The following is a 27,194-nucleotide window of genomic DNA, read 5'->3' on the forward strand; positions in this document are numbered from 1 at the left end:
CAACTCCACACTCTCTATTTCTGAATTGAGAAAGCTCCTCGGATGAGAAGCGAAACGTCTTCAACTACAGAATAGAAGTCCAGTTGTTTTTGTTTTTTAACCTTTTTTGAATTTACCATGGCCTGGATGACTGAGAATCTACACCAGCATAAGCAAGGTGCAGGTTATAATGCTTTTGTGCAGCAGTTTATGCTATATTGTGACAAATTAAACTAAGTGTTTTTCTAATACTCTCTGATGCTGTATATATGAAACATAACAGTCCTGATGCAAGAAGTTTGGTAATCTGATTGCACAAAAGCACATCACACTATTAAAAAAAGCAGTTTCCGCAGAAGTATAAAGATTGTATCTTTAATAGTAGATTTTGAGTTTGCTCAACGTGACCAGTGATGATTTCTTTTCACTGTCACATCTCACCAATCAGAAAAGACTAGCTTGTTGTTGATGGGGAAACAAACTAGCAGCAGCAGTTATAAAGAGTTTTGCAAAACTGCAAAATCTAAGAAAACAAGGTTTAAAAACCACTGACTAGTGGCTAAAATGCTAGGGTAGTTGGCTCAATTGTCTGGTTGGTATTAGTTCTTGAGAAACTCAAGTTTGCAGTCACCTGTGCTGGGGGTTGGTGTATTTGAGGAGCTCAGCCAGTTGTAACGGATACTTGCAGATCTTCTGAACTGGAGTGAGTAGGAAGCCATCCAGTGAAATGTCGATCATCTTCTGGAGCAGTCGACAGGCCTCAAAAAAGAACACATACTTGTTGACCTTCATCAGCTTGGAGATCTGGATGCAGGCGTTGGGATGGTTGTTACAGTATTCCGAATAGATCTGGAAATCTGTTTGCTGCACGTGGAAGACAAAAAAGGAGGGATTTGTAGTTAGACAGCAGACTGGGCGGACTGACATGGGTACATGATACGTACTATGTATGTATCCAGTATGTACTAGGTATGTAATAGGTAAGTGCACAATACGTACCTGGTACATACTAAGGACATAGCCAGGATGTACTAAATTTGTACCTAGTACAGTAATTATCAGGTAAATACCTGAAATGCACCTGGTAAGTACACAGTACGCAACCTGTAAGTATCAGGTATGACTCCAGTAGGAACCAGCTCTATACCAGGTAAGTATCCTGTTAGTATGTAGTACAGACCCAGTACATACATGGTAAGTACATGGTACATATTGAGATGTGTATTGTATTGCTACCCTATTTTATGCCATTTTTTTACATTTATTCAAATTCCTGGGACATTCGTATTGTTAAAAAAACAACCTTCCTGTCAGTCTCTAGATTTGAGCTGCTTTCACCCGCTTTAACGAATAAGCTTACATGTTCAAGGAAACAACAGCCGATCTCGCTGAGGTGTGGCTGCTCCTTGTTGAACTTTTTCTCCAGGCCTTTCAGGAACTTCCTCTGGAATCGGTAGATCTCTTCAATGTTGCCAAAGATTGTACGGAGCTGCTCCTCAGTGAACATGTCTGTCCTCTTACGGCACTGTTTGATGTAACCCTGAGCAAAACAAAAAGAGAGTCAGAACGTGCTGGACCTCCACCTATTCATGCTTTTTCTTTACCCACTTATTCTGTTCATGGTCTCCAGCTGTCATTCTGCGAGAAGCCAAGTACACCCTGAATATACCTGCCAGACCTCATTCTCTTATTTCCTGTACCCCCTTGTCCTATCCAGGGTCATGGGTGGGCTGAGGCATGTCCCAGCAGTTAGCTAACACAGAAACACACTAGGCCTGGAGTGTCAAACTTTAGGCCTCAAGGCTCCACTGTCCTGGAAGTTTTAGGGTTTTTTGCTCCAACTCATCTGATTCAAATGGTTTAATTACCCCCTCATCAAATCAGCAAGTTCTCCAGAAGCATGTCCACAAGTCATCATTTAAACCAGGTGTTTTAAAGCAAGAACACATCAAAAAAACATGCAGGAGAGCCTCGAGGAATGGAGTTTGACATGTGTGCACTAGGCAAACAATCGTGCATGCAGTTTCCATGATTGTGTCATGATCACAGTCATAACCCAGGCAGGAAACCAGCATGGCCAGTCCTTGCTCAAATTCCTATTCAGGCAGAGTCCCACTGCTTTTTCATACTCACCTGAAGACCTCACTAAGACACTGCAATGACTATCCAGTCTGGATAAATCTTTTACACTATAGTGCCGGGATCATCATTAAGTATGAGGAGGGACTAATAGTTAAAACAGTACACATGGTTTCCTAAACTGAGAAAATATATTTCCCAAACTTTTGTTGTTTTAGCTGCTAACACAGGCACCTGCTCAATGGAGCAGGTGGAGCACCTGCTCCCCCATTTTCTAAAGTGAGGATGCAAACTTGTTTTGATTCACCAGTTTTTGACTTAAAATATGTTTTCTATCCCAGTAATTAGACAAAAACATGGCATTTTTTTACTTGTTCTAATTTTACTTTCTTAGTTACTAAACTAAAACTAAAAAGTCAATATTCAAATAATCACTATAGTCAACCCTCTCCTTCCCCTACTTTAAGCTGGTTCAGTTCAAATCAGCTACACCGGTAGTCACTAGTTTGCTACTCAGACAGCATGTAGCTGTGGAGATGAGAAGGAGAGGGAAGTCATTTTTCATTTAATATTTAAACAAAATATGGTATTTTGGTAAAGTTTGTTTAAAAAAAAAAACAGTTCATCATTCCAGGATTAGACCCTTAGTTACACACATCTCAAAGAATTGCAATTTCCATTTCACCAGTGGTTCCCAAAGTTGGGGTTGGGTGCCCACTGTGGGATCTTGAGATGATTTCTAGCAATCAAATAAAATTGACAAAAGATTGCTCTTAGCACATTTTTGCCACAATTGTTATAAAATGTAAAAAACAGCAGTCATAAATTGATATATAAAAAACCCTTTACTGTTTGTTTGTGATGTGGTTGTAGTTTTGTTTGTTAGACTCATTAGAAGTACTTGTACACTTTATGAAGTGACAGTTGGTGTCACAAAACTCTGCTGCTGTAATGTCATGGGTCAGAAGCTGAAAGGCTTGGGAAGCACTGCCTTACACCAACCAGTCATACCTTGTCTTTAGGACTTTGTGATGTCTGTGAGGGGGGTTAGATTTTTATAACCCCTGTTTTGCCTTCACTTTTATCACATATTGGTACCGTTTGGTAAATTATTTAGATCTGAATTGTCCGTTTATTCTCTGAGTTAAATAAACAAAAAAAACAACATTCAGGGTACTTGTCTGTTAAACAGTAATTGGGACTTTTGGTTGATATTTTACTTTTCAAAAATTTCCAGAAAACAAGGAAAAAATGACTATCATCTGCACTTTGCTAGTTTACTGGTAAAGAGGAAACTTAAGGGCTGGCATCTTAAGGAAAAGTAAATTTCATGGGTAAGGATTGTGTTTAGTTGTACTCAAATAAAAACATGCCATGAAATAACTTGGTTCGGACCTCACAAATGTCTTTCAGGTGCTTGATGTAATCTCGCTCTGTGCTCATGATCTCATTGATGACGTTGGCTCTCATCTGTTCCTTGCAGGGTAAACCAGGTCCTAAAATTAAGCCCAGACTCGCTCGTTCTTCATCTCCAGCTTGGGCCTCCTCCAGACTGGCCAGATATTCCTCCACAGGTTCATCCTGGTTCACACGCAACTGAAGATAATACAGAAAGGAGTATGAAAGCAGAGCATGAACTTGGATTTTCATACTATAAAGATACTCTCGTGCTTACAGTTTTGCGAGCTATTATAAGAATCAAAAATCTTTATTGTCATTATGTATAGCACAACAAAAACATTTTTGGTACTCTTTTGACTAAGGGTTCACACATAGAGAATATTAAAGTAACCTAATTTACAACATTTGCTACATTTAATGAGAATAATGACAAAAAAAAAACTAAATCTGGCTGTAGGGGGATTGATGTTTTCTGTTATAAAACATAAATTGGGTGGCTGTGGCTCAGTGATTAGAGCAGTTGTCCTCCAATGAGAGAGTTGGCAGTTGAGTCCTGGCAGCAGTCACATGTCCAAGTGTCCATGGGCAAGACACTGAACCCCTCATTGACTCCGATGTGCCCCATTGGTGTATAAATGGAGTATAAAGCACTGATTAGTCTCTATAGAATGATTTATTCAGATTTGCTATGTAGAAATTCAGTGCTGTGTGGATGAGGAAATGAGGGCACAGATTGTGTTGTGAAGTGCTTTGAATAGCCTGATTGGCTAAAAACGTGCGTCCATTTATAAAATAAGATATAGTAAAAAGGGTGTGGCACCCTTGATTGCAACAATTTTTTTAGTTAGCTTTGGACACATGAGGCAGTCCACTCTGATGGGAAACAAGTAACAGTAAATCCAGGGTGGCTATTCTTTGATGATATGCTGATTTAGATTCTCAATCATCCAGGACATGGTAAATCCACAAAGGAGGAGCTTTCTCAAGTCAAAAGTTTTGAACTTTTGAATTGAGAAAGCTACAGTATAGAAGTCCAGTTGTTTCTGTTTTAACCTTTTTCTTTAATATTCTTTGATGACTTTACATTACACAGAGAACTGAATATCAGGATTATTTTAACAAATTTACCTTAGTTTCCATCACACTGTCAAAACAATTCTCTTCAGTTTTTTGTCTGTATTGTAATTCCTATGTAAGAAAACAAAATACTTGCCAGATCTTTAAAAAAAAACATTGCCACAAGATGATCCTCACTTTAAGCCACCTTTGATTGTTCACAAATGAACCAATGAAGCATGCAAAGTCCACACATAAAGCCATCATCAAGAAATATAAATTATTATGCATTTAAACCCTTTTTAAAGCTGTGCTTTTAAAGTGCTTTTATTTTGAAGGCAAGCGGGTGTTTACATCAGCAGCTCACAGCTGAGTCTGTCCACTAGTAAGCAGGTAGTGAGTTAGTTACCATCATGTCAGCACACATTAAGACAGATCCAAAAATGTAGATTTTTAATCTAGCTCTGAGCTTCTAAATGTTTATCTGTTGAAGTCAGTAGCAAAGCAGTGAGCTCAGTTTGTGGAGAACAGACGGCTGTTGTTAGAGATCACAGCTGGAACCGGTCCCATCAGACTCAACACACAGAGAAATGCAGAGCAGGCATGAACAAGATTTACAAGATTTACACATCCAGGACTGAAGCAATCAAGACTAGTTTTCACTAAACAAGCAAAATCAGTGAGCTGTTTTCTGATGGGGAGTTTATCAAAGTGTTTGGAGGACTCTGCTGTGTTATTGTGCACTGAAAAAAAAGATTACAGGAGAGGAGAACTTTCCACATGTGAGAGGGCAGAAAATCAATATACAGATCCTCTAAATGACAGTCAGGGATGCAGCAATACCAGTACCAGTATTGGGTATCAATCCAATACTTCGTGTACTCGTACTCAATAAAGTGTTCCGATACCACAGTACTCAATACCACTTCAGGGGAATATGATGCTCACCTCTTAGTTTAGCAGTCAGGAGGTAAAGGAGGAGCAATGAGGTAGGTTTTTTTATGAGTTGGCTGTCCTGAGCCACACACCTTACCATTTGGTGGTGCTATTGCACCATACCGTTGTTTGCTGCCCTCCAATAAACACCACCAGAAGAAGAAAAGAAAGCAGCTGTGTGGAGGTATTTTCAAATGATCAACGGCGACAAAAAGCAAAGCAGGCTGCAAATGATGTTCAGCAAAGTTGTCAAGCAGATGGAGGAAATCTAGCACTTTCAACACAAGCATTTGGATAAAAACATCCAAAAAAACAACACTACGCCAAGTTCAGAGCGTTTACTAATAGCAGCGGGAAACGGCTACAGTCTGTCAGTGAGTGGATCTGAGCATGAACATCAGGACAGTCTCACTGCTCACCAATAGGTGCTTTATTTGGAAAAGACTATTGCAGACAATCCCTGGCAAGAGGATAAAGGCTGTCATCATCATTACTGAGGAGGACAAGGACATTATTTAAAAGGAGGAATTATCTGGGAAAGCTGAGCAAGTCAGCAAGTCATTAATCTATACAACTCTGAGGACAGGATGAACTGGGGAGGGTAGATATCTTCCACACCTTGCCTGGAAAGATGCTTAATGAGTAACAGCTACTGACACAATCTCAGAGAAAGGTGCTAAGCTAATGCTAGGCTAATGCTTTCAAACAGTGTCTTTTTTGCACTCTCTCCACTTGTGGTACTATGAGCCGGACATCTTTTAAAGAGGTGAGTGACAGAAAGTTTGTCGCTTCAGTTGTTTCTTACTGTTGTTTATAAATCAGCTTTTAGCAACGTTCTTGAATAGGAATAGTACCTCTGTTGAGCTGAAAATCTATTCTTGGGATGGTTGGTAAATATGATAAGTGGGGTTTTTTTTTAGCGGGAGTGGCGTCAGAACAAATTGTTTACATTTAATTTTTTTAATGGAGAAAAATAGTTCAAAATCCAAAATTTCAGCATACAAATTACCTGTTGAAATGAATTAAATTTGTAATTAGACGTTTTACTAAATGTAAGAAGTGTAATGGTATTTCTTAGTACCTGTACTGACACTTGGTATCAGCAAGTACCCAAATGTAAGTACTTGTATTTGGTTTAAAAAAGCGTGATATCAGTGCATCCCTACTGACAATCACCTGCAGCTGTCCTTTACTTTTCAGGTATGAAATATGACAGAAGTGGACATGTTCAGGCACAACAAAAATAGATTTCTTTCACTGAAGAAAAAGTACCAAAAGAGCCATTTGATGCTATTGTATGAACTACTCACATAAAGTTTAAATTCTTAGTATGACTACTTGAACTTTGTATTGCCCAGTTACAATTTCTACTCTTAGAAGCTAATGCAAATCAGATTTATAGCAAAATATAACATTTATACTGAGCAGAGTTTGACTCACCCGTACAAAGCTGGCAGGGAACCAGCCCTCACTGTCCATAATGCGACCCCACCACCACTCCTTGTTTGTGGCATCTACCACTTCGATGACATCTCCAGCTTTGAAGCCGAGCTCCTGCACGTCCATGGTGACATGGTCCCAGAGGGCTTCGGCGTACACCACACTGCCATCACTGATCAGCTGAAAAGGAAGCACCAAAGGAGGGATACAGGTTTCTGTTACAATTGTTACAGAGAACTGAGAAACAGCATGTGCAGTAATGCCAGAGTCGTCACAGGGACATAAAACAAATAAAGAGGGTACGTTTCTAGTTGTCGAATCTAGAAACATTAGGTTGAACCAGGTATTGTTATTGATCAATGCTCCCCTGCAATCTTATACTACATTTGAAAGAAGATTGTCCCAGCATTGGTTTGCAAACTACAAAATTGTAACAAAGGTCTATGGTTTGAAAAAGATACTGTAAATATACCACATTACAAATCTAGATCTAGATGAAACCTTTTGTCTCCAGGTATAACCAAAATATGTGGATTTCTCTTTCAGGTGCCTAAAATGTACAACATCTCAGGAGCAGAACCAACTCCTGGCTTTAACAAGGTGAAATGGGGACATGTGTTGAACAGAACTGGAAGGAGGTGTCAGCTTTGACAGTGAGAATATGTGGGAGGCATTTCAGAGTAACACAAGATACCAAAACAGAGATGTTTTATTTCTAAGATCCCGTCTGAATATCTGTATAAAATCAATGTGTTTTATCTCTTCATTTTTGTGTTTGTTAAGGTCAGTTAGCTGTGGCAGCCGTCTTGAAATGGGTTGACTCCAAATTCAGTGATCAGGGTCAGCGACTTACTTTTTAATATAAATACTTTTTTCAAAGAAAACGTTTTTGCTGTTGTTGTTTTTAACAAAGGGTTAGATTTTTCTTTTAATTGTATTTCACTTAGTTGTACAGCTTTTAGAAATGTATTTTTATTGCTTTTATCAATCATATTTCAGCCATCATGTGTTTCTGTGGTCTTCAGAATCATTAGTCCAGACTTCGGTAGCTAAAAATAAATGACACAAGACCTTACTTTAACCAATAAGTTGTTGAATTGTCAACACTAGGACCATCTAGCACACAGGTGCCAAACTCCATTCCTCGGGGGCCGCTGTCCTGCACGTTTTAGATGTGTTCTTGCTTTAAAACACCTGGTTTAAATGGATGACTTGTTGCCATGCTCCTGGAGAACTTGATGATTTGGTGAGGAGGTGATCAAACCATTTCAATCAGGTGTGTTGGAGCAGAAAAACCTAAAACCTCCAGGACAGCGGCCCTCAAGGCCTGGAGTTTGACACCCCTGATCTGGCAGGACCATGAAGAAGTTTGAATTTTCACGTCCTTTGATTGGATAGATTAACCTCCATGGCAATAAAAAAATAACAGTATTTTTTTATATTTATTAGGTTAATGTGTTGAAGCTTCTGTTACAAATGATGCTTGAGGTGCAGCTGTGGGTGAAGTCAAAGGAGATTTAATTGTTGATTAAATTGTTTTGAATTCTGTTTGTTGCTTAAGGCTGATAGCTGGACTGAAGCATCAAAAGGCTAATGCTTGCTGTATAAAGTACGTCTGTGACACAACACTCTGTTATACTGTCATTCTATGTAAATATGACGGTTTCTTTACCTGTGGAATCGTAAATGATGGTATTAAGAGGTGAATTTCTTCAAGAAGGACACAGCTGAAGGCCTAGCTTTGAAATACATGGTTACCACTGCATTTTGGTAACAGACAGATGTAAACACAGACACACACAGGCAAAACCATTTTTGTCCTTCATTGCCCTTTGGCAGGGGGCAATTATATTTGCAAAAGTATAGAATGTTTGCAGAATTTCTGAAACTCCTTCAACACAGAGTGATACATATCAAGTTTTTTGTTATCAGGATGAGTCTAATAAGTGAAGGCTAGAAAAGGGACTAAAAAGCAACTGAAAACAATACATCTTAAAAAAATGAAACCAAAATGGGCAGAAATGGAAGCATTCCAAGGCAAAAGCTGGAAAATAAGAATTCCACCCATTTGTCTGCATGTTAACAAACATGTTATTAACAGCTAAACAAAGTGAAACAGTGAGAGACGGTCACAAACTCTGGATCATTGGATAAAAGTGATACTGTATTAAATGATGAATCATCAATCTGCACTGATCAAGGAGAACATCTGAACCTTCTCATTGTGAGGCAACAGCCCTAACCACTGCTCCACCGTGCTGTGCCCTGTTAATTCCATTCAAGGTGGTTACTCATTGACTTTTTTCTTTTCCAGCAGTCTGTATGGCAATATTTCTCACACAGACTGCTGCTCAGTCCGAATACTGAATCCGAACCAATCAGCATCTAAGAGAGGTGCAGCGAAAATGAGAAGCGGAAGCGTGAGACACCGATAACCAAACTAAAACAAGGCAAGAAAAGAGAGAGATATAGATACTGCAGTTGTCAAATTTCACACTCTCTCTCCCACATCAACAGTTCGACATCCATATGCTTTTAGGCCTCCTTCATGCAGTTCCAACAACAACCATGATAAACCTGGGAGCTCTGCAGCCCTCTTCCTCAGACTGTTGTCATCTTCAGGAAAGAAAAATTAAACTCTTGCCCTGCCTATAATAAGACACAGGGTAATATTTCTTCACTGTGATCCGTTTTTCAGCTTCAGTGATCTCTTTCGGTGAAGAAAAAAACCCCAAAACAGACAATGTCACTGTTGCTTAGCAACACAACCACACCATCTTGCCTCTTTAATGGCTCACCTTAAAACATATAATACTTCCACCTAAAGACAGTACCACATGACAAACAATGCTTGTGTCTGATTTGATAACACTAAAATACTGCGTAGAGCTTTTAGATAAAAGAGCATCATGTTACAATACACACACACACACACACACACACATACATATCTTGCCTACTTATCAGATGTGGATAAAAGTGTAGGGCATAAAGTGGTCTTCTTGTGTAACATATAGGGGTACAAAGAGACACTCGTTTCACAAAATGCAATACTTGGTCCACAAGGCCGAGACAAATTTTGGACAATAAGTTTTAAAAAAAAAAAAAATACTTCCACAAACCCAGTCTCCTGGCCTCTCACCTGTCTGATTTCTCCTGAGTCTCCACAGAACCGTTTAACACAACCTCCTGACCTCTCATTAAAGCTGTGCGACCTTTGAACTCAGGGGGTTCCAACTCATTTTTCACAAGGAGCCACAATTTAAAACCCTGATTCAGGGCCAACTTCATTTCAATGTTTTCTTATGAAAAAATAAATGCCATGGTTTTTTTTTGTTTGTTTGTTTGTTGTTTTTTGTAAAAAAAAATTCATACAGAAACAGAACTATATTTTTTCCTAATATATATATTTTTTCACTTATAACAAACAGTTTCCTGGAAATCTTTGAAATAAAAGCTTTTATTCATTTCATAGGAATCTGCTCCTGAACATGGATAAGAGAAGGGAGATGGTGGTCTACTTGAGCAGAAAAAAACCCTAAACCAGGACCATCAATAACTTTGGGATGTGGAGGGATACAAATACTTGGGAGTACATCTGAACAACAGGCTGGACTGGAGCACCAACCCTGATATGTACAAAAAAGGGGATGAGCAGAGTCTTGTTTCTGCAGAAGATCAGATCCTTCATCATGTGCAGTAAGATGTTGGAGATTTTTTATTACTCTGTGGTGTCAGGTGCTCTGTGGTCTGCTGGGGGAGCAGCATCAGTACCAGGCATGGCAGTAGGTTTAATAAATCCTTTAAAATGCTGGAAAAAATCATCTGTCAGAATTTGGTGACATTTTGTCACTGAGCAAACTGCTCTCCATCATGTAAAACCAGTCTCATCCCCTTTATGACACCCTACAAAGGCAGCGAAGCTCCTTTTCCAAATGACTCACTCAGCTTCACTTCCACATAGAACGCTACAGGAAACCATTTCAGCCATTGCAATTTGACTTTATAAACAGCTCGTCTCTGTCTAACAGATGAACACCAGAAGACTTATACCTGCACACAGCTACTGTAAAAATGTTATTATGAACACAATACTTCATCAGCATTTGTCAGACTCAATAAAATCTCTCAATCTTCATGCTTAAGGAGACTAAAAATAAAGTTATTTAAGGCAACAGTTAAGAGTGTTCTCCTATATAGGTCATAAACATGGTCGTTTGTTGAAACACAGAAAAAGAGATTACATGGAAGTTTTACTCGTCTACTCAGACATGCCCTCAGTGTTCGATGGCAGGAAAGAGTGAAGAACAAGAACCTTTACAGAGACCTCCCACCAATGAAATGGTAAAAATCCCACAGCAAGACTGTTTTTAACTCGATAACAAATCTTGTGACATTTTGATCTTGTTACACACCTGGTAAAATGTAAATGAACACATAATACAATGCTTTGCAAATCCAAAATCTGTATTTCATTCACAACATAGTAATTGTGACATAGTAAATATAACAGTTGTTTAAGAACCTATACTTTTATTTTAGGAAAAAATAAGGTAATTTTGAATTTGTTGGCAGCAACACATCTCTAAATCGTTGTTCCAGGTCCTTGTTTCAGTTAAACCTTCTTAATACCATGTTTACCTCTGTGAAGCATCTCCTCGTCTTTTAACATCAATATGCAAACATCCAGGAGCGGCTGGAGGTTTTAGAGGGAATGTTGTCCCATTCTGGTCTGATGGAAGTTTCTAGCTGTTCGACAGTCCTGGATCTTTTTTGCCAGACTTTTTATTTCATAATGCATCATGGGTTTTTAATTGGTGAGAGGTCTGACCTGCAGGCAGGTCAGTTCAGCACCTGGACTCTATGAAGGGTTGCTGATGGACCATCCACAGCTCACTTCCGGTCCTTTTACCCCAGGGGAAGCACAGCTCAGACAATTTATCCTTTAAGGATGACGCTACAAAAGACCTAAAGTTTAACTATTTATTTTAATGAGGCAGAGAATTAATACAAGAACCAGTGCTGGGACTTCTGCAGACAACATCTTAAGGATGAAGCCCGAAGCAGAAGCCCAGAACAAAGGAGGTGTCAACTTGTATAGATCCTAGGCTCTGCCCATTGCAGAGGGCCTGAGCACTTCCCTTACGTGATGTCAGTAGTTATCTACGTGTAGCCGGAGATGGCTTTAACTGTTTCAAGCAAGTGTTTTGGTGGGTGTAGTGTAACTTAATTTGTGAGCGTGCGGCAACAATAAACTATTCACGATATGACAAGGGCTTCATATAGCCGATAAAGGCAGTTGAGCAACTGGTTTTCCTCTATTTCTCTTTAATATTTACCTTTAGTTTAAGACATATCTAACAAAAGCCATGCTGTTGTAATGTGTGGTATCTTGGTATCTTGCTGAAATGTGCAAGACCTTTCCTGAAAAAGACATCTGGATGAGAGCACTGATGGTGCCTTTCCAGATGTGTAAGCTGCCCATGCCTGTTGCTGATAATGGGCCAGGTGGTCACTCTCCTCTTTAGTATAGAGGATGTATCATCTGTTGTTTCCAAAAAAAAAAAAAAAAAGTCAAATTTTGATTTATCTGACCACAAAACAGTTTTGCATTTTGCCTCTGTCCATTTTAAATTAACTGTGGTCCAGAAAAGATGGCAGCATTTTTGGATGGTGCTCACATGTAGCATCTTCTTTGAATGATAGAGCTTTAACCAGCATTTATGGTTAGTCCTGTCTTTTTCACTGCCATCAGATTGAAAATGACAAAAAAATACAATTTCTTAGTTTCAACGTTTTTTTATGTTTATTATATTCCATTGTGAATAAAATATTTGCAAATCATTGCATTCTGTTTTTGTTTACATTTTGTACAACGTCCCAATTTTTTTGCATCGGGGTTGGCAAAAAAGTATCATTTTTGTCACCGATTTTGTTTTATTTTCTGTCTAGGCTAACAGATGCTAGACTAAAATCACTAACATTGGGATGGCTGCCGAGATGGTTAACCTGTACAAATGAACTTGTAGCCTGGTCAAACATTTTTTCATCTCACTGCACGTCGTAATGGAAGTTTAAAAACGTAGATTTATAGAGAGCGCCAGCACTTCCTTCCAGCAGCACAGTACAAGGAAGAAAAAAAAATGAAACAGGAAGAAAATGAGGGAGAAACGAACCAGTTCTAGTGGAGAAGAGACAGAAAACAAGGAAGAAAATTCAAGAGTTGTATCTTTACAGCACATTCAGTCATGCTAATCTAAAAGCTGTAACAGGGTCAACACTGAGTGTGTCACATCAGCTGTTACACCCAAATCAGAAAGAATCAGATTTACTCTAACTTCAATCAGTAAAATGAAATACAGAGATGTTTTTTTTTGTAAACTCCGACTTGAGATCTCAAAGATACTGAACACCAAATGTTTCCTACATAAATATGTATTCTCTGTGCAGCAGCTTTATTGCCAAACAGAAATACTAAGACGTATTTAAGCTACAATTGATAATAGCCTGCATAACATGAGATAAGTTATGTTCGTGAAGAGTTTTGGAATAGTTTGAAGACCATTTGAAGGTAAAGAACAATAATATTTGAATCCTTCAATCAACTCCTTCTCTGTACAAACTGAAATCCTTGACAACTAAAACCAAGATTAGCTGAATGAATGAATAACAACATGAGAAAATCAAAGTTTCCTGTGTAGTTCAGATAAAAACAGTCGAGTTAAGCTGAAGACGTGTTTCTGCTGACCCATATAAACACACACATCATGCATTTTGACGTTAAATGATGCTCCTTTTCTCCTGGTTGTACCTGCGATCTGCTGCTGGTAGGTTGGACACCCATCAGACTGAGCCGCCCGCTCTTCTTGCGTCTCAGTTTATCTGGTTTTCCCTTACATCCAGTGCCTGCATGTGTCTGCTCGTGTGTTTGCGAGATAGAGAAGAATGCAGGTGTGTGTGTGTGTGTGTGTGTGAGTGCGCGTGCACGGTCTACTGGAAGGCCAGCAGGAACATGAGCACAACGTTGATGATGATGAGCAGCATCATGATGAAGAACACGACCACCTTCTGGGTGTCTGGGGGCAGGTTACAGCGCAGCAGGGTGTTAAAGAATCCCATCTTCTGCCTGCTCCACCTCCCAGAGCCACTGCCACGAGCCATCAGTCCCCTGGTCTCCTCCTCTTCCTCCTCCTCAGCTCTGCTGCCCCTCCCCCGTTGCCTTTCCCTCAGCGTCAAGCCGCCACACCACACCGTGTCCCCTCGTCCCCCCCCTCGACTACCTCCGCTGTTGTCCTCTAGTGCTGCTCTCCACCTCGGCTTGGCTTCGACGGTCACCTCCCCGGTTTCTCCTGCCACTTTGCCGATGCCCAGTGGTGCCCCGGCCTGCCGGTGGAGGCTCGGTGCCGATCTGTGTCAGCGGGTATGAATCTGTGTGTGCTCAGTACCCCCCGACCATTTCCATTTACCCCGTTCCTCTTTGTGGTAAAGGTACCTCCTCTCGCTCTCTTCGTTCTGTCTTCAGGATTTTTTTTCTTTCTTTTGGTTCCTCTTCTCACACTCTCCGTCTTGGTCAGGATATCAGGATGGAAGCTGGGGGATGGGATTTTGCATTTCTTCGGTACATGATCACGCCTCCCCCTCGTGTCCGTGCTCCTCTTTTTCGCTGTCTGTCCGACGCTTTTCCAGTACGTTCTTCTTTCACTGTATCCTGCTCATGCTCTAAACCAAGCAGCCATTTGTTCTCCGTCTGGCTTTTTTTTTTTCTTCAGTCTCAGCACTTATCTCATTCTAAAATGGAGCTCAGTGCTGCCTGGATCTGTGCTACCTCAGCCATCCATCTGACTACCAGAATAACAGCCTTTCTTTTTTTTCCCCTTCCTTTCCTTCCTTTTTTGTGGGCCAACCCTTGCATAGCTGGCAGCCAATCAGAATGCACAGTGTGTCAGCATATCCTGGATACCAGCGTAGTTGATGCAAGGCCATAGCAACCCCTGGGAGAGGAGCAATTGGAGTGGGGGGTGGGGTATCAGGCTGAAAGAAATAACGCTGCAGAGGGGGCCATGCACAATGAAAACTAGATCCCAGGGTAACAGCACATTTGGTGAGATATAATGAGTTCTGTAGTAATCTTAGGTTATCGTCTTTAGTATACTGTAGTATTTTCACTTTTTAAAAGAAAATCTGTAGTTGAATGGCATTTATTCTTGATTGGTTTCAAACAAAGTTTTATTAGGACTAACCAAATACCTAAATCTGTTTTCTACATTTATATAATTAGTTAGGCAGCCCTAAGTCCTACAGCTGGAAAACTCACCAATCAAACAGAGGCTTTGGGTGCTGCTGCTATTTCTAAAATTCCTTATTTTCCTTCATTTTCACAGCTCTCATGGATCAGTGTCGAGAGGAGGCTGCAAGTATGATAGTAAAGCTGAGCTTACTCCTGACCAAAGTTTCCACTTTATAATTCTTTCAGAATAAAAGATAATTGCATTAATTCTTAGAATGTGTCCATTTCAACTTGAATATTTGAAAATGACTGCCCATTCCTACAAAGTACTAGGAGAACTTTGAAGATATTGACAGATGCTCTGCTCTAATCATAATCAGAGCCAGAACTGAAAGCAGTCTGAACTGAAACTGCCTTTTGTGCACAGAGACAGCATTACACAGGTTATACTTAAGCATTAGTCATGGCTCGTGTGAGTTGTGATGTCACCTTAGTGGAATAAGCATTTACACTCACAAAACTCACAGGGGAATTCCTCTTAGGTGTCACTGCTACACATGATCAGTGATCTTTTCTACACTGTGCTGTGCTGGGCAGGCAGCACATGCAAGAAGGACACATCCAGGTTGGACAAACTGATCAGGCGGGCCGGAGCTGTGGTCAGCATGAAGCTGGACTCTATGGTGACGGAGGCAGAGAAGAGAACTGTGGACAAACCTTCATCACCGTCATCATCAACCAGAGGAGTGTGTTCTGTGACAGACTGCTCCTTCCAAAGTGAAGGACTAACAGAATGAAAAACTTTTTTGTCCCTCATGCCATCAAACTGTCCAACTCCTCACTGTGGGGGGAGGAGGGGTAACAGGAGGACAGAGGACCACCGCCACCCTAACAATATATAGGAACTGGTTCTACAAGATTATTTATTGGTAAATATGTATACTGTACACTGTATTTGTGTATATCATGCTATTTATCTTTACTTTGTTTGCATTTTTATATGTGCTAACTGTTACTTTTGACACCCTGTGCTGCTACTGTCCCTTCTTTAATCACCTGTGCAATGCTGCTGGACTTTTAATTTCCCTGAAGGAGACTCCAATGCATCAGTAAAGTTTATTCCATCCATCTATCCATCCATCTATTTATCGATCTATACCAGAAGTAATCAAATGTGGTTGAAACTAGTTTTGTTTTTGTTTTTTTTAATGTTTAAGTCATGTACCATTAGTATGAACTTCACCGTCTTGTATTTTATTCAGTTGTACAGATGCCTGTAAAAACAAACCTGCACACAGTCTTTCCTGATGATCTACCTGCCACTTATTTAGCACATGACAAGTTACAAAAATCAGATGGTCAGCAGGAACTTCACAAAAGTGTCTTGTGTTTCAAGTACACTGAGATCAGCTTTGGTTCAAGCTGCTGTTGATGGGGCTGAGAATGGCAGGCATAAACTTTATATATGCCTGCATGTCTTTGGGTAGCCCATTATTAGTGACCTGGGTTTGATGCAGTTATCCACTGGTCAACAGCTGATGTCAACAAGTAACAAGTCTTTTTTTACTGGCCAAGCACAGACCTGCTGCCATGTTCTGGACCATCTGTGAGGGTTTCACTGTGTTATTACAGCACTTGAACAGCTGCGTAGATACAGCTTAATAATTTAGAATATAATTAAAAGGTGTATTTTTTCAGTAATTCAATTCAAAAAGTAAAACTTATATATTATATAGAATAATTTTGCATACATTTATATACTTTAAGTTTTTATTTCCGCTCACTCTAAAAATTATGGCTCTCCATGGACCCAACCTCAATAAGCAACTGAAATCTCAGATGGAAACCACCACCATACTTTGCTTATTTAAGTGTGTCCTAGATTTCTTGCAATTTAGGGTGATCAACAGCTATAGTTCTCTAGAAATTTAAAAATTTGTGTTATAATAATGTTTTGTTTAGAAATACTTTTCTTCTGGCATTATGTTTTACCGCGAGTTGTTGTTTATGGGGTGATCTTAGCCTGTAAATGTCTTCAGCTGACCATGGGGAGACCAGCCATCCCTTCCTGTATACAGTAGGTTCATAAAGTGGTCAGAACCCCTTCCATTTTTGCTGTTTTATGTTGCGGCTTGAAATTACAATCAATGCATTTCTCCATTTTCTACCGCTTACCCATGGTCGGGTTGCGGAGACAACAGGTTAAGGAGAGAAACCCAGACCTCCTTCTCCCCAGCGACACTCTCCAGCTCCTCCTGAGGGATCCCAAGGCGTTCCAAGGCTAGAGAGGATACAAAATCCCTCCACCGAGTTCTGGGTCTGCCATAAGGTTTCTTCCCAGGGGGATACACCCATAAAAACTTCAAATGGAGGCATCAAGGACACATCCTAATCAGATACCTGGATGATGGAGCTCCTTATCTTATCTTTAAGGATGAGTCCGACCACTGTACAAAGATAGCTCATTTCAGCTGCTTGTATTCAGGATCTCGTGCTTTCAGTCATGATCCAAACCTCATGACCGTAGATGAGGAACATAGATGAATCAGTAAATTAAGAGTTTTGACTCAACTTTTTCTTTACCGTGACCTATCAAAGCAACGCTGTTATTATTGTGGATGCTGCCCCAATCTGTAAATCCATCTCTGGTTCCATCCTACCATCACTGGTGAACAAGACTCCCAGATACTTGAACTCCTCTATGTGAGGCAGAGACTCATTCCTAGCCCAGAGGGAGCATTCCACCCATTTCTAGTTAAGAACCATGGCCTCGAACTTGGAGGAGCTGATTCTCATCCCAGCCGCTTCACACTTGGCTGCGAACCATCCCAGTGCAAGCTGAAGGTCATCACCCAAAGACACCACAGAACCACATCATCTGCAAAAAGCAGAGACAAGACCCTGAGGTTCCCAAACCAGACACACTCCTTTCCACAACTGTGCCTCGAGATCCTGTGCATGAACACCACCAACAGGATCAGGAACAAGGGACAGCCCTGGTAGAGTCCAACCTGCACCATAAACAAGCTTGACTTTTTGCCAAGAATGCGGACACAGCTCATGCTTTCATTATACAGGGACTGGATAGCCCTCAAAAGCAACCCAGGCACCCTTTACTTTCACAGCATCCCCCACAGAATACTTTGGGAAACACAGTCATAAATCTTCTCCAGATATACAAAACACATGTAGACTGGAGAGTCAAACTACCATGACTTCCTTAGCAGCTCTGCAAGGGTGAAGATCTGGTCCACTGTTCCATGTCTGGGACAAAAGCAGCACTACTCCTCCTGGATCTGAGGTTCTACAATCCGTTGGAGCCTCCTTACCAACACCCTAGAGTACACTTTCCCTGGGAAGCTGAGAAATGTGATCCCCCATTAGTTAGAACACACTCTCTGGTCCCCCTTTTTAAAAATGGGAACCACCACCCCGGTCTGCCATTCCACAGGTGTTGTCCTGGTCCTCCATGCGACACTGAAGAGACATGTCAACCATGACAACCTCACAACGTCCAGAGTCTTCAGCAACTCAGATGCTGTAACTCTGAAGGTTCCTTAGAGCACAGTGGTCTCTATAATTCTCAAATTGAATACAAATTGAATTTGGCACTAACAGGACTCTTCCAAGAGCTGGCCACCTGATCAACCTGAGCAGGGAATGGCCTTTGGAAGAAAGATGGCCAAGCATCTGATGGCCACAACCATGAGGTACCAAGTATAAATTGTTGGAACAATTTTTTAAATAACTGTAGCATCAGGCTGCCACATAACAAAATGGCAAAAAGAAAAGAGGGTGTGAATACTTTCTAGACCAAATTTATATACACTCCATGGTTCTTTGGCAAATCCTGCTCATGTACCTCTGTTAACCTAGTCTTGCTTTTAGTTTTCCAAGTAGCCTTAGTTTTGTATCTAGTTAAAAATAATTATTAATAATTATTATCTGATTCACCCTGTGACTCACTGCCACAATCTGAGTGCTCTACACCATCACTGCTAGAGCCTGAGATCAGTGCTGTAGTCTTTTCTCTGTATTAGTTTGTAAGAACACATCTGAATCATTCAAACCTGCAAACAGTCAAAATGTCAATATTTGTATCACCATTACATTAGCACCACCTGGCTGCTAATGAAAAAAAACCAGTGGCAGTTTCTGCATTATGGCATAATTTATTTATTAAATAAATATTTACACAAAGCAGAGTGCCATACTAGCAGAGATTTCGAGGGAGAACTCTGTTCAATTTAGTTTATTTATATTGCGCCAGTCAACAAAAGTCATCTCAGGGCACGATACAAAAGGAAAAACAAGTCCAAATCATAAATCCAATTTATATCCAGATTCTAATCTAATTACAGAAAATTCAGTTCTTTTTACAATAAATACACACATAGTACACCAGGGCTATTCAACTTCATTTGGAAGTGGGCCACATTTAAAAATTACTGGGGGTTTACGGGCCACAGGTAATAATTATCACTCCCTGCTGAAAGGTGAAGGATAAACATCTATAACTGATTAACTTCCAATTCAATCCAATCTAATTCAAGATGACTGTCTCATCAACATTAGCCAACATAAAATGGTTATAGGGTTATAGGTATAAAAGTAGCTCATACATATATATATTTTTAACATTATATTCTGTCAAAACAGTTTGGGATACTGGCAGCTTAGTGGGGGCCAAAAGAAAATTAAAAATGGCTGTGTCCAGTCAATGGGCTACTTTTTGAGTAGGCCGGGAGGACATTATGAAATGCAAACTTGAATAACTTCTACAGCGAGTACCTCATTGATAGCAAGTTGTTCTCCTCCACCTCCTCCTGGATGTCCAAATCGATGTCCGGAACCGCGAAACTCTTCGTACAGAAAATCTTCTTCACTGCCCAGCTCGTCACATACTCCTGTCTTCTCTGATGTCCCATCGGGAACAACCACCGCTGGGAACGCAAGCGAAAGGGGTAAAGGGGTGGGACAAACAGACAAGACAAAGTCAGAGTTTTCTTGAAATGTATGAATCACACAAAGGTTTGGTCATGTACCCAATCCTAACCAACAATTATTCAGAACAACATAAAATTAACAGAGCTGGGACCAATCTGATCCGATACTGGATATCAAGCTAAGCTGTCCAATCCAACCACGCATCCAGACTCCAAGCTCACATATTGCTGCTGTTTATATCTATGTTATTGAACTAGCTTGCTCAGAATGTCCTTTTTTTGGAGATATTTCAGTGTCAATGGAGAAAAGCAATACAGCTACTCGTAATGCGTGTGAGGTAACAATTGAGAAGAAAACTCAGCAGAGCCAAGACTGGTGCGACGAAGAGTTTCAGCAGACAAGAAAGCTAAAACAGTTAAAGAAAAGTTCCTGTTTCATCATTTTGAGCTTTACCTCTATCTGCTGTGGATCATATCAAATTTGAAAATAGTGTCAACCTGTTGGGAAACGTTGAGTTACGATATTTATTTATCTAAAATAGACACAAAGACTTACTAAAGCCAACCACACTATCTACACTAATTTTTATTAAAAGATGTTAAAATTCTTCCAACTGTTGGAGATTGTGTCGCTCCCAAGAAGCCACTACCACTACCACTTCTTTTGGGCCTGTCCAAAATACTTTATTTCTGGCAGCAGATTTTTGCAGAACTACTGAATATATTTAGATCAGCCACTACATTTAACTGAGAACAACTTCTTTTTAGGTTTAGACGCTCAACAACAGTAAGTGTCAAAACTAAATAATTATTTGGAATACTGAGCTAAGCTGCAAGAAAAGCAATTACAAATTAATGGCTTAAACATGATGTCCAAACTCTAGATGAATGGTATGATATCGTCTATGATATATTTGTGATGGAAAGAATCACTTTTTCAATCCAAATTGTAAGACATCTGGAAAAAATGGAAAATGTATATTTTTCTTGAAATGCCCGTCTTTTATTTAGGCCTTTTTTTTAAATCAAAATAAAGCCAACAGATCACACCGGGACACTGACGCCCTGTTTTGTGGTTTCAAATCTCCAATTACTATCTAGTTCCAAACACCTTAAGGCAAATAAAGCAAATAATTTTGGCTTCATTTTAAATTGTATTATTTGATGTAAATGACCCCTGACCCGCGACCCGACCCCGGATAGGCGGAAGACAATGGATGGACCCCTGACTGTTGGTTTATATATATTCTGCACATATAATCGTGTATTGTCCTTTTTTCATGTTCCAATAAAAGAAAACAAGAAAAATAAATAAAAAAATAAAAAGATGTTACAAACTGTTTGAATAGTGTCAGTTCTATAATTATTTAATCTTTGTTTGGTGCAGTGCAGCAACTCCTCTTCCTTTCTCACTTACATAAACATATAGTGAAATGCTGTTTACTAACTTAATATAAATAATTAATGAGTGTTCATGATGGGAAAGCTTGGTAAATGACACTGTCACCAAGTGTTTTTGCTGCTGGATGTAGCAGCTTTTCAAACCAACTTACTCATGAACTGTGCGTTAACGGCAGCCATTCTAATATGATTAATGTGATGTTACATTCAATTCAAAATAAAAGTTTAACAAATATGTTTAAATCAAACATGTCTGGATCCTAAGCCAATGATATCGGCAGATAGTTCAGTTCTGATAATGCGATCAAATTAGAAGAAACAAAACAAATCTGCTTTACAAGTTAGTTAGAAACAGATAAAGTCAATAAAATAAATACAATAAATGAAAATATAAAAACAAAAAAATCCAGTAAAATAGGCTCAAACAAGAAAAAAAATCACAACATCAAAAACCTGACGGGACTCAAACAGAACTCAAATTAAAAGCCAATATAAAAAAGCGAGTTTTCAGGCAGGATTTGCAGAACAATTACCAAGGGGCAGGTTGTTCCTGAGGCTGGGGCCTGCCACTACAAAAACCCCAATATTCTCTGAGCCTTAATTTAAATCTTGGCTGCATTAGGATCATCTGACTGGATGATCCCTGTGCTCTTGTGGATCGGTGCATCTCTGCAAAGTAATAAAGAAATTGAATACTAATATAGCTGTTCGTTTTCTGAATCTCTGCTTCTCTTTTCACGTATCATCCATTCATCCATCCATCTTGAACAGAACTGAAGGGTATACAAAGTAGACAGCCAGTGTTGATGTGCACACGTGTGCTCTGACTGGCAGTTATGTATTAGTCGACAGGAAGTCAATCACATCAGATGAGCTGTATCTTTTAGAGACCAACTGCAGTCTAAGACAAAGCTGTTTAAAATGAAGACGACATACAGTATGTACACCTACAGTAAATGTGTTTGTGTAGCACCATCTCCAGATAAGGTGGCGTTCACATAAAGAGAAAGAGTTTGTTTCCTTTCATCACAGACTTTCTTTAAAGTGTAGCTACCTGTCATATGAGCTAAAAATACTCTCACTGTCACACCTCCTCATAGGCTACACTCCTACCTGCCTTGTCGACAGCTGTTTCCATGAAGGAAATATGACGTTTGGTAGGGACACACAGGACAGGTGGATGAAAGTAATGTGTTCTTCCTTTTTTCCTTACTAAACAGGAACAAAATGTTGGCCTGTAAAGTGGACTCATCGCATCGCTCCAGAGTGAATCCAAACGGGAGTCTCAGAGCTGTGGATGTTACAGCGGCTGACTGATGAGGGCAGTGTTGGATGCCCTGACTGGTGATAAGTGATGGAAAGACTGCTTTTATGCGCAGAGACCTATTGCAGTTAATCTTACAAGAAGACGGAGTAAAGGAAAGCAGAGCAGGACGCTGCCGCACACTGCAAACTCACGACTACCATACAAAAAACAACATCACAAGCATTAACCCTCAAAGCCGAAAAGCAAAATGTGTGAAAACAAGGCTGAAGATTTGAAATAAATGCAACATAAATCTTTTTTTTTGTTTGCAAATACACTTATTTGCAGAGGCTTTTTATTGCCTGTCGTAGAGCTGAGGACATTTCTCAACATAAGATGATCTTATGGCATGAAATGCAGCGGGTGATATGCATTTCTTAAGGAAATGCTAGGCTTTCAATTTGTAACTTATTCAGCTCGCGACACAGTGGGAACGGTGAAAAATAATAATGACGAGAACATATCTGGAACACTGTAGGATTTAGGTGATTTGAGGGGAACTGACCAGCGCTGTTCTGTAATACAAAGAACAAAAGCAATCAGTGTGTGACCTTCTGAACAGCAGCAGCACACACAGTGCACTGTCACCCACAGCAAGAAGGGAGAACTAAACTGTCCTGTTTACTCCTTCCATCTCTCACTCGGCGGGTCACGCTGTCCTTGAGGAAAGGGTGTGTGTCAAGGCTGAGAGGCTGACGGGATAAAAAAAAGAGCCTTGGTGAGAGGTGGTTTGTGTGTAAAGACAAAAAAAAACTGAAGCCAAATCAGCTGTGATAGTGAGTTCTGACTGTATCATTTAATCATCCTGAGCCTCTGAATGTAGGTTAGCCACAGTGGATCAGACGTGTCTGCATGGAGAACATTCAGCAGTGGCTGGCATAGATCTGTGTGTGTGTGTATGTGGGTGTGTGTTCAGCTGGGGAATTCAAGCGTAATGGTTGCATTCTTATTAGTGTGTGTGTGTCTGTGTGCTGAACTGTGCCCGCGTGTCTAATAGCAACGCGTGACTGGACATCCTCATAGAACTGCCTTGAACCATTCATCCTGCCTTCCAGGATGGGATAAGAGAGGTGTGTGTGTGCCTTTGTGTGTTTCTGTCTGCACCTTAAAATAAATAATGGCCACATTCCATTTGTCAAACACAGCCCAGAAACTACTGTATTTTTCTCATCAGCTGGGCATTCATCAACACCCAATTCATTTTTGTTATGGCTGTGCCATGGGAGGGGGGTGTGGTGTGTGTGTGTGTAGTCAAAGAATACGTGATAAACATGTAATGAGGCTGTGTGTTCCTCATTACGTGCAATCTCATGCAATGCCATGAGACCCTACGCGATATTTTAGCACTCAAATTATGTGTTGGGGATGACTCTCAGCTACCACCATGAACAGTTTTTGCTCAATATCTGTAAAGTTGACAGAGGTATAGTCCTTTTTCAGTTGATAAAGCTAAAGACAGCTTAAGTCGTTAATGTTCATCACATGATTACTTTGTCAAAGTTTCATGAAAAATCTGTTTAGTGGCTCATAATATATTTTTGCAAACACAGCAATGTTTTCTTTGCAGAAAAACATTTTGTTAAAAACTATAGAGACAGGCTGACCACCATTGCCTAAAATAATATTGCAGTCATTTGAGACTTTATTGGCTACGCACAGTATATATTGGTCTATTTCACATCATCACCACACAAATCAAAACATTGCTAAACACCACTGCAACAGTGAGCCAAAAGATGTTTAGCTATAAGCTGAAGACCTGTGCTTTAAACTGTACATCATCAACAGGACAGTAAGAGCCTTTGTCAGGAGCTCAGTGGCAGTGTGGAAACTGACTCTAGAGGCCAATTCAAAGCCACTTGCACAAGTCAGCATCAAGTGCAGCATATACCAAGGTGATGCTTTGTCCCCACTCCTGTTCTGCATGGGCCTGACCCCCATCAGCCACATCATCACAAAGAGTGGCTCTAGATACTGGATGTCATTTGAGCTGGATAATTGTGGTTGAATAGTATATACTCTTATATACTAAACAGGCAAGGTGATCACAACTGAAGGGGTGGAACTACCTGAAGGAAACACTGCAGGTGTCCAGAGCGGCAACAAATACTTTCGAATCCCACAGGCAAATGACAACCATGATGAGGCCACAAGGAAGTCAGCCACAACCAAGTACTGTATTTTCTGGACTAAAAGGCACACCTACAAGCCTTCAATTTTTTCCAAAAACGACAGTGTGCCTTATAATCTATAGCGTCTTATATATGTAAGAAGTCGTAATGTTTTAGTACAACTTTGGTAAACTACAAAGCCACACCGCTTGCAGCATTAAGGCTCAGTTATAGTGACGCTTTGTGGCATTGCGCAGGGCTCCGTGCCCGGTGCGCGGACCGTGCAGTGTAGGCGTTTATACTTGACGCTTAGATCGGTGCAGTATTCTACAAAAAGACAGGGGGCTGTTTTGTTTTGCTTAATGTGCCTTATAGTCCAGTGCATTTTATATATGACAAAAGTTCAAAAATGGACCATTCGTTGACAGTGCGTCCTATAATCCAGTGCGCCCAATAGTGCGTAAAACATGGTACCTGCAGAGAGTAAAGCAGGTCCTGAAGAGACAGCTGAATGGTAAGAACAAAGTCCACACCATCAACACATATGCTGTGCCAGTCTTCAGATACCCTGCTGGTATAATAATCTGGCCAAAGGATGCGATAGAAGCCACTGATATCAAGACAAGAAAGCTCCTCACAAGGTCAACAAGCTACAGTGGTGATATATGTAGCAATCCCAAGTGACAGCAGTAATAGGAAAAAGAACATAAACAGCTTGAGAAGGGCTGAAAAAATATTTATGAATAGACGTGGAGGCCTCAGTGGTGTTAGTAATCAAATGAGCACTCAGGGATGTGACCCCTGAACTGGAAGTGCTCTAACAGGTTATATGAATAAGTGCAGAGTCTCTGTAGCATTTTCTGTAAGCACTGGCCTTTTTATCCTGACTTTACCTGACACTGTTCTCCTCTGTACAACGAACACAATAAATGCCAAAATGCAGTGAAGTTGGCCACAACACTCAGAGTTCTATAAGCAAAACTATTAGAACATCCACCCCAGCAAAGATCCATTCGACCTCCACATTAGTATCTTAGCAATCCCTTCCCCCAACAGAAACCAGCAACCTCTTGAAATTTTTGCTGTCTCATAGTTGTTCTGAAATAATATCAGAAGAATGATGAGTCTCAGCTAATCAGAACTGATACAACCAGCAGTCCCAGCACACACAGTTTTGTGTAACAGCATGGGCATACAGAGTATACAAAAAGTATTCACCTCCTTGGATGCATACATTGGCATTCTTTACAAAAAAGACAAAAATTAAAAAAAAAAAAAAACGTATTCATTGTCAACATTAAATCAAATTTCTACAGACTAATACCAATTAAATAAAAATATGTAAAATAAGTGACTGCAATAATAATTTAACTCAGAGAAAAGATTATTGAAAAGTAGAAGTCAGGGGATGGAGCCAAAATGATTTCCAAGGTCCTAAACATCCCCAGGAGTTCTGTCATGAAATCTACCAGGATCAAAATAGTTTTTTTCCTATTTTGTCACTTCAGCAGGGTGTTGAATTAGGTTGAGTATTGATTTAATTTTATTACGCTATTGCCAAGAAAATTGCTGACAAAAGGTTTTATTATTTTTATTATGAATTTATTCTGTTTTCTACCTTTAATGGCAGTGAGGAAGAGAGCTGCTGTAAATATAGTTTGATTCTAAGATCTCCCTGGTTGTCATGTTGATGCTGATTTGAACATTGTGGAGCTCTGATCTTTTTTGTTGAAGGTCTGTTCTGTTGATGGTTTTGTTTGTAACATCTGATTCCATTAATTATTGTGTTCTGTGTGAACTGATGGACTGAAGATCATGTATTGTGGTCTATATCTACAGGGGAGATGGCAGACATGATGTCAAAACAGAAAAAATACTGAAAACATTATTCCAACTTTCATGGTTGCATTAGATGGAACAGACTTCAAAAAGAAGTCGACGACCAAAGTTGTCACTGAATGTGTCACATACTAGCCAAGATGGGATTGATTTCGGTGGAGGTGGGCAATCAAATAAATCACACGGACTAGAATACATTTTTGCAAGGCATGGATACAAATACAAGATGAGATTTTTTTCAAATTGTCCATGCAAACCATGGCCACACAGCTTACTCATCACTTGAATGAAAAAATTAAACATTTAGAATTCAGACTGCAATAAAAAATTTGCTCATTATGTCACAATTTTGAGTGTCCTACTAGTCTCAAACAGTCACAGTTCAGTGAGACACCACCTATGGACACAAGCTCACAAAAACTGATCATTGGAAATCTAACATTTTTAACAAAAATACATCTGACAAAATAAAT

General features: G+C 40.0%; 1 protein-coding gene across 8 annotated transcripts in view; it reads right to left on the reverse strand.

The window, feature by feature from the left end:
* The window catches only part of arhgef4 (Rho guanine nucleotide exchange factor (GEF) 4), an 89,217-nt gene that overhangs the window by 10,029 nt on the left and 51,994 nt on the right, over positions 1 to 27,194 (reverse strand). For 6 of the 8 annotated variants that reach the window (XM_017414090.3, XM_017414089.3, XM_017414093.3 and 3 more), the window contains 5 exons: positions 19,910 to 20,061; positions 6,892 to 7,071; positions 3,454 to 3,654; positions 1,340 to 1,519; positions 611 to 843 (listed from right to left, as the gene is read on the reverse strand). In XM_017414090.3, coding sequence (XP_017269579.1) covers positions 611 to 843; positions 1,340 to 1,519; positions 3,454 to 3,654; positions 6,892 to 7,071; positions 19,910 to 20,061 — 946 coding nt within the window. Of the gene's footprint in view, positions 1 to 610; positions 844 to 1,339; positions 1,520 to 3,453; positions 3,655 to 6,891; positions 7,072 to 13,702; positions 14,766 to 19,909; positions 20,062 to 27,194 lie in introns of those variants that run through there. The other 2 variants (XM_017414096.3, XM_017414095.3) reach the window with 2 other exon arrangements.

This window comes from Kryptolebias marmoratus, linkage group LG21, assembly GCF_001649575.2.
Source record: "Kryptolebias marmoratus isolate JLee-2015 linkage group LG21, ASM164957v2, whole genome shotgun sequence".
In the NCBI taxonomy this organism is placed as follows: domain Eukaryota; kingdom Metazoa; phylum Chordata; class Actinopteri; order Cyprinodontiformes; family Rivulidae; genus Kryptolebias; species Kryptolebias marmoratus.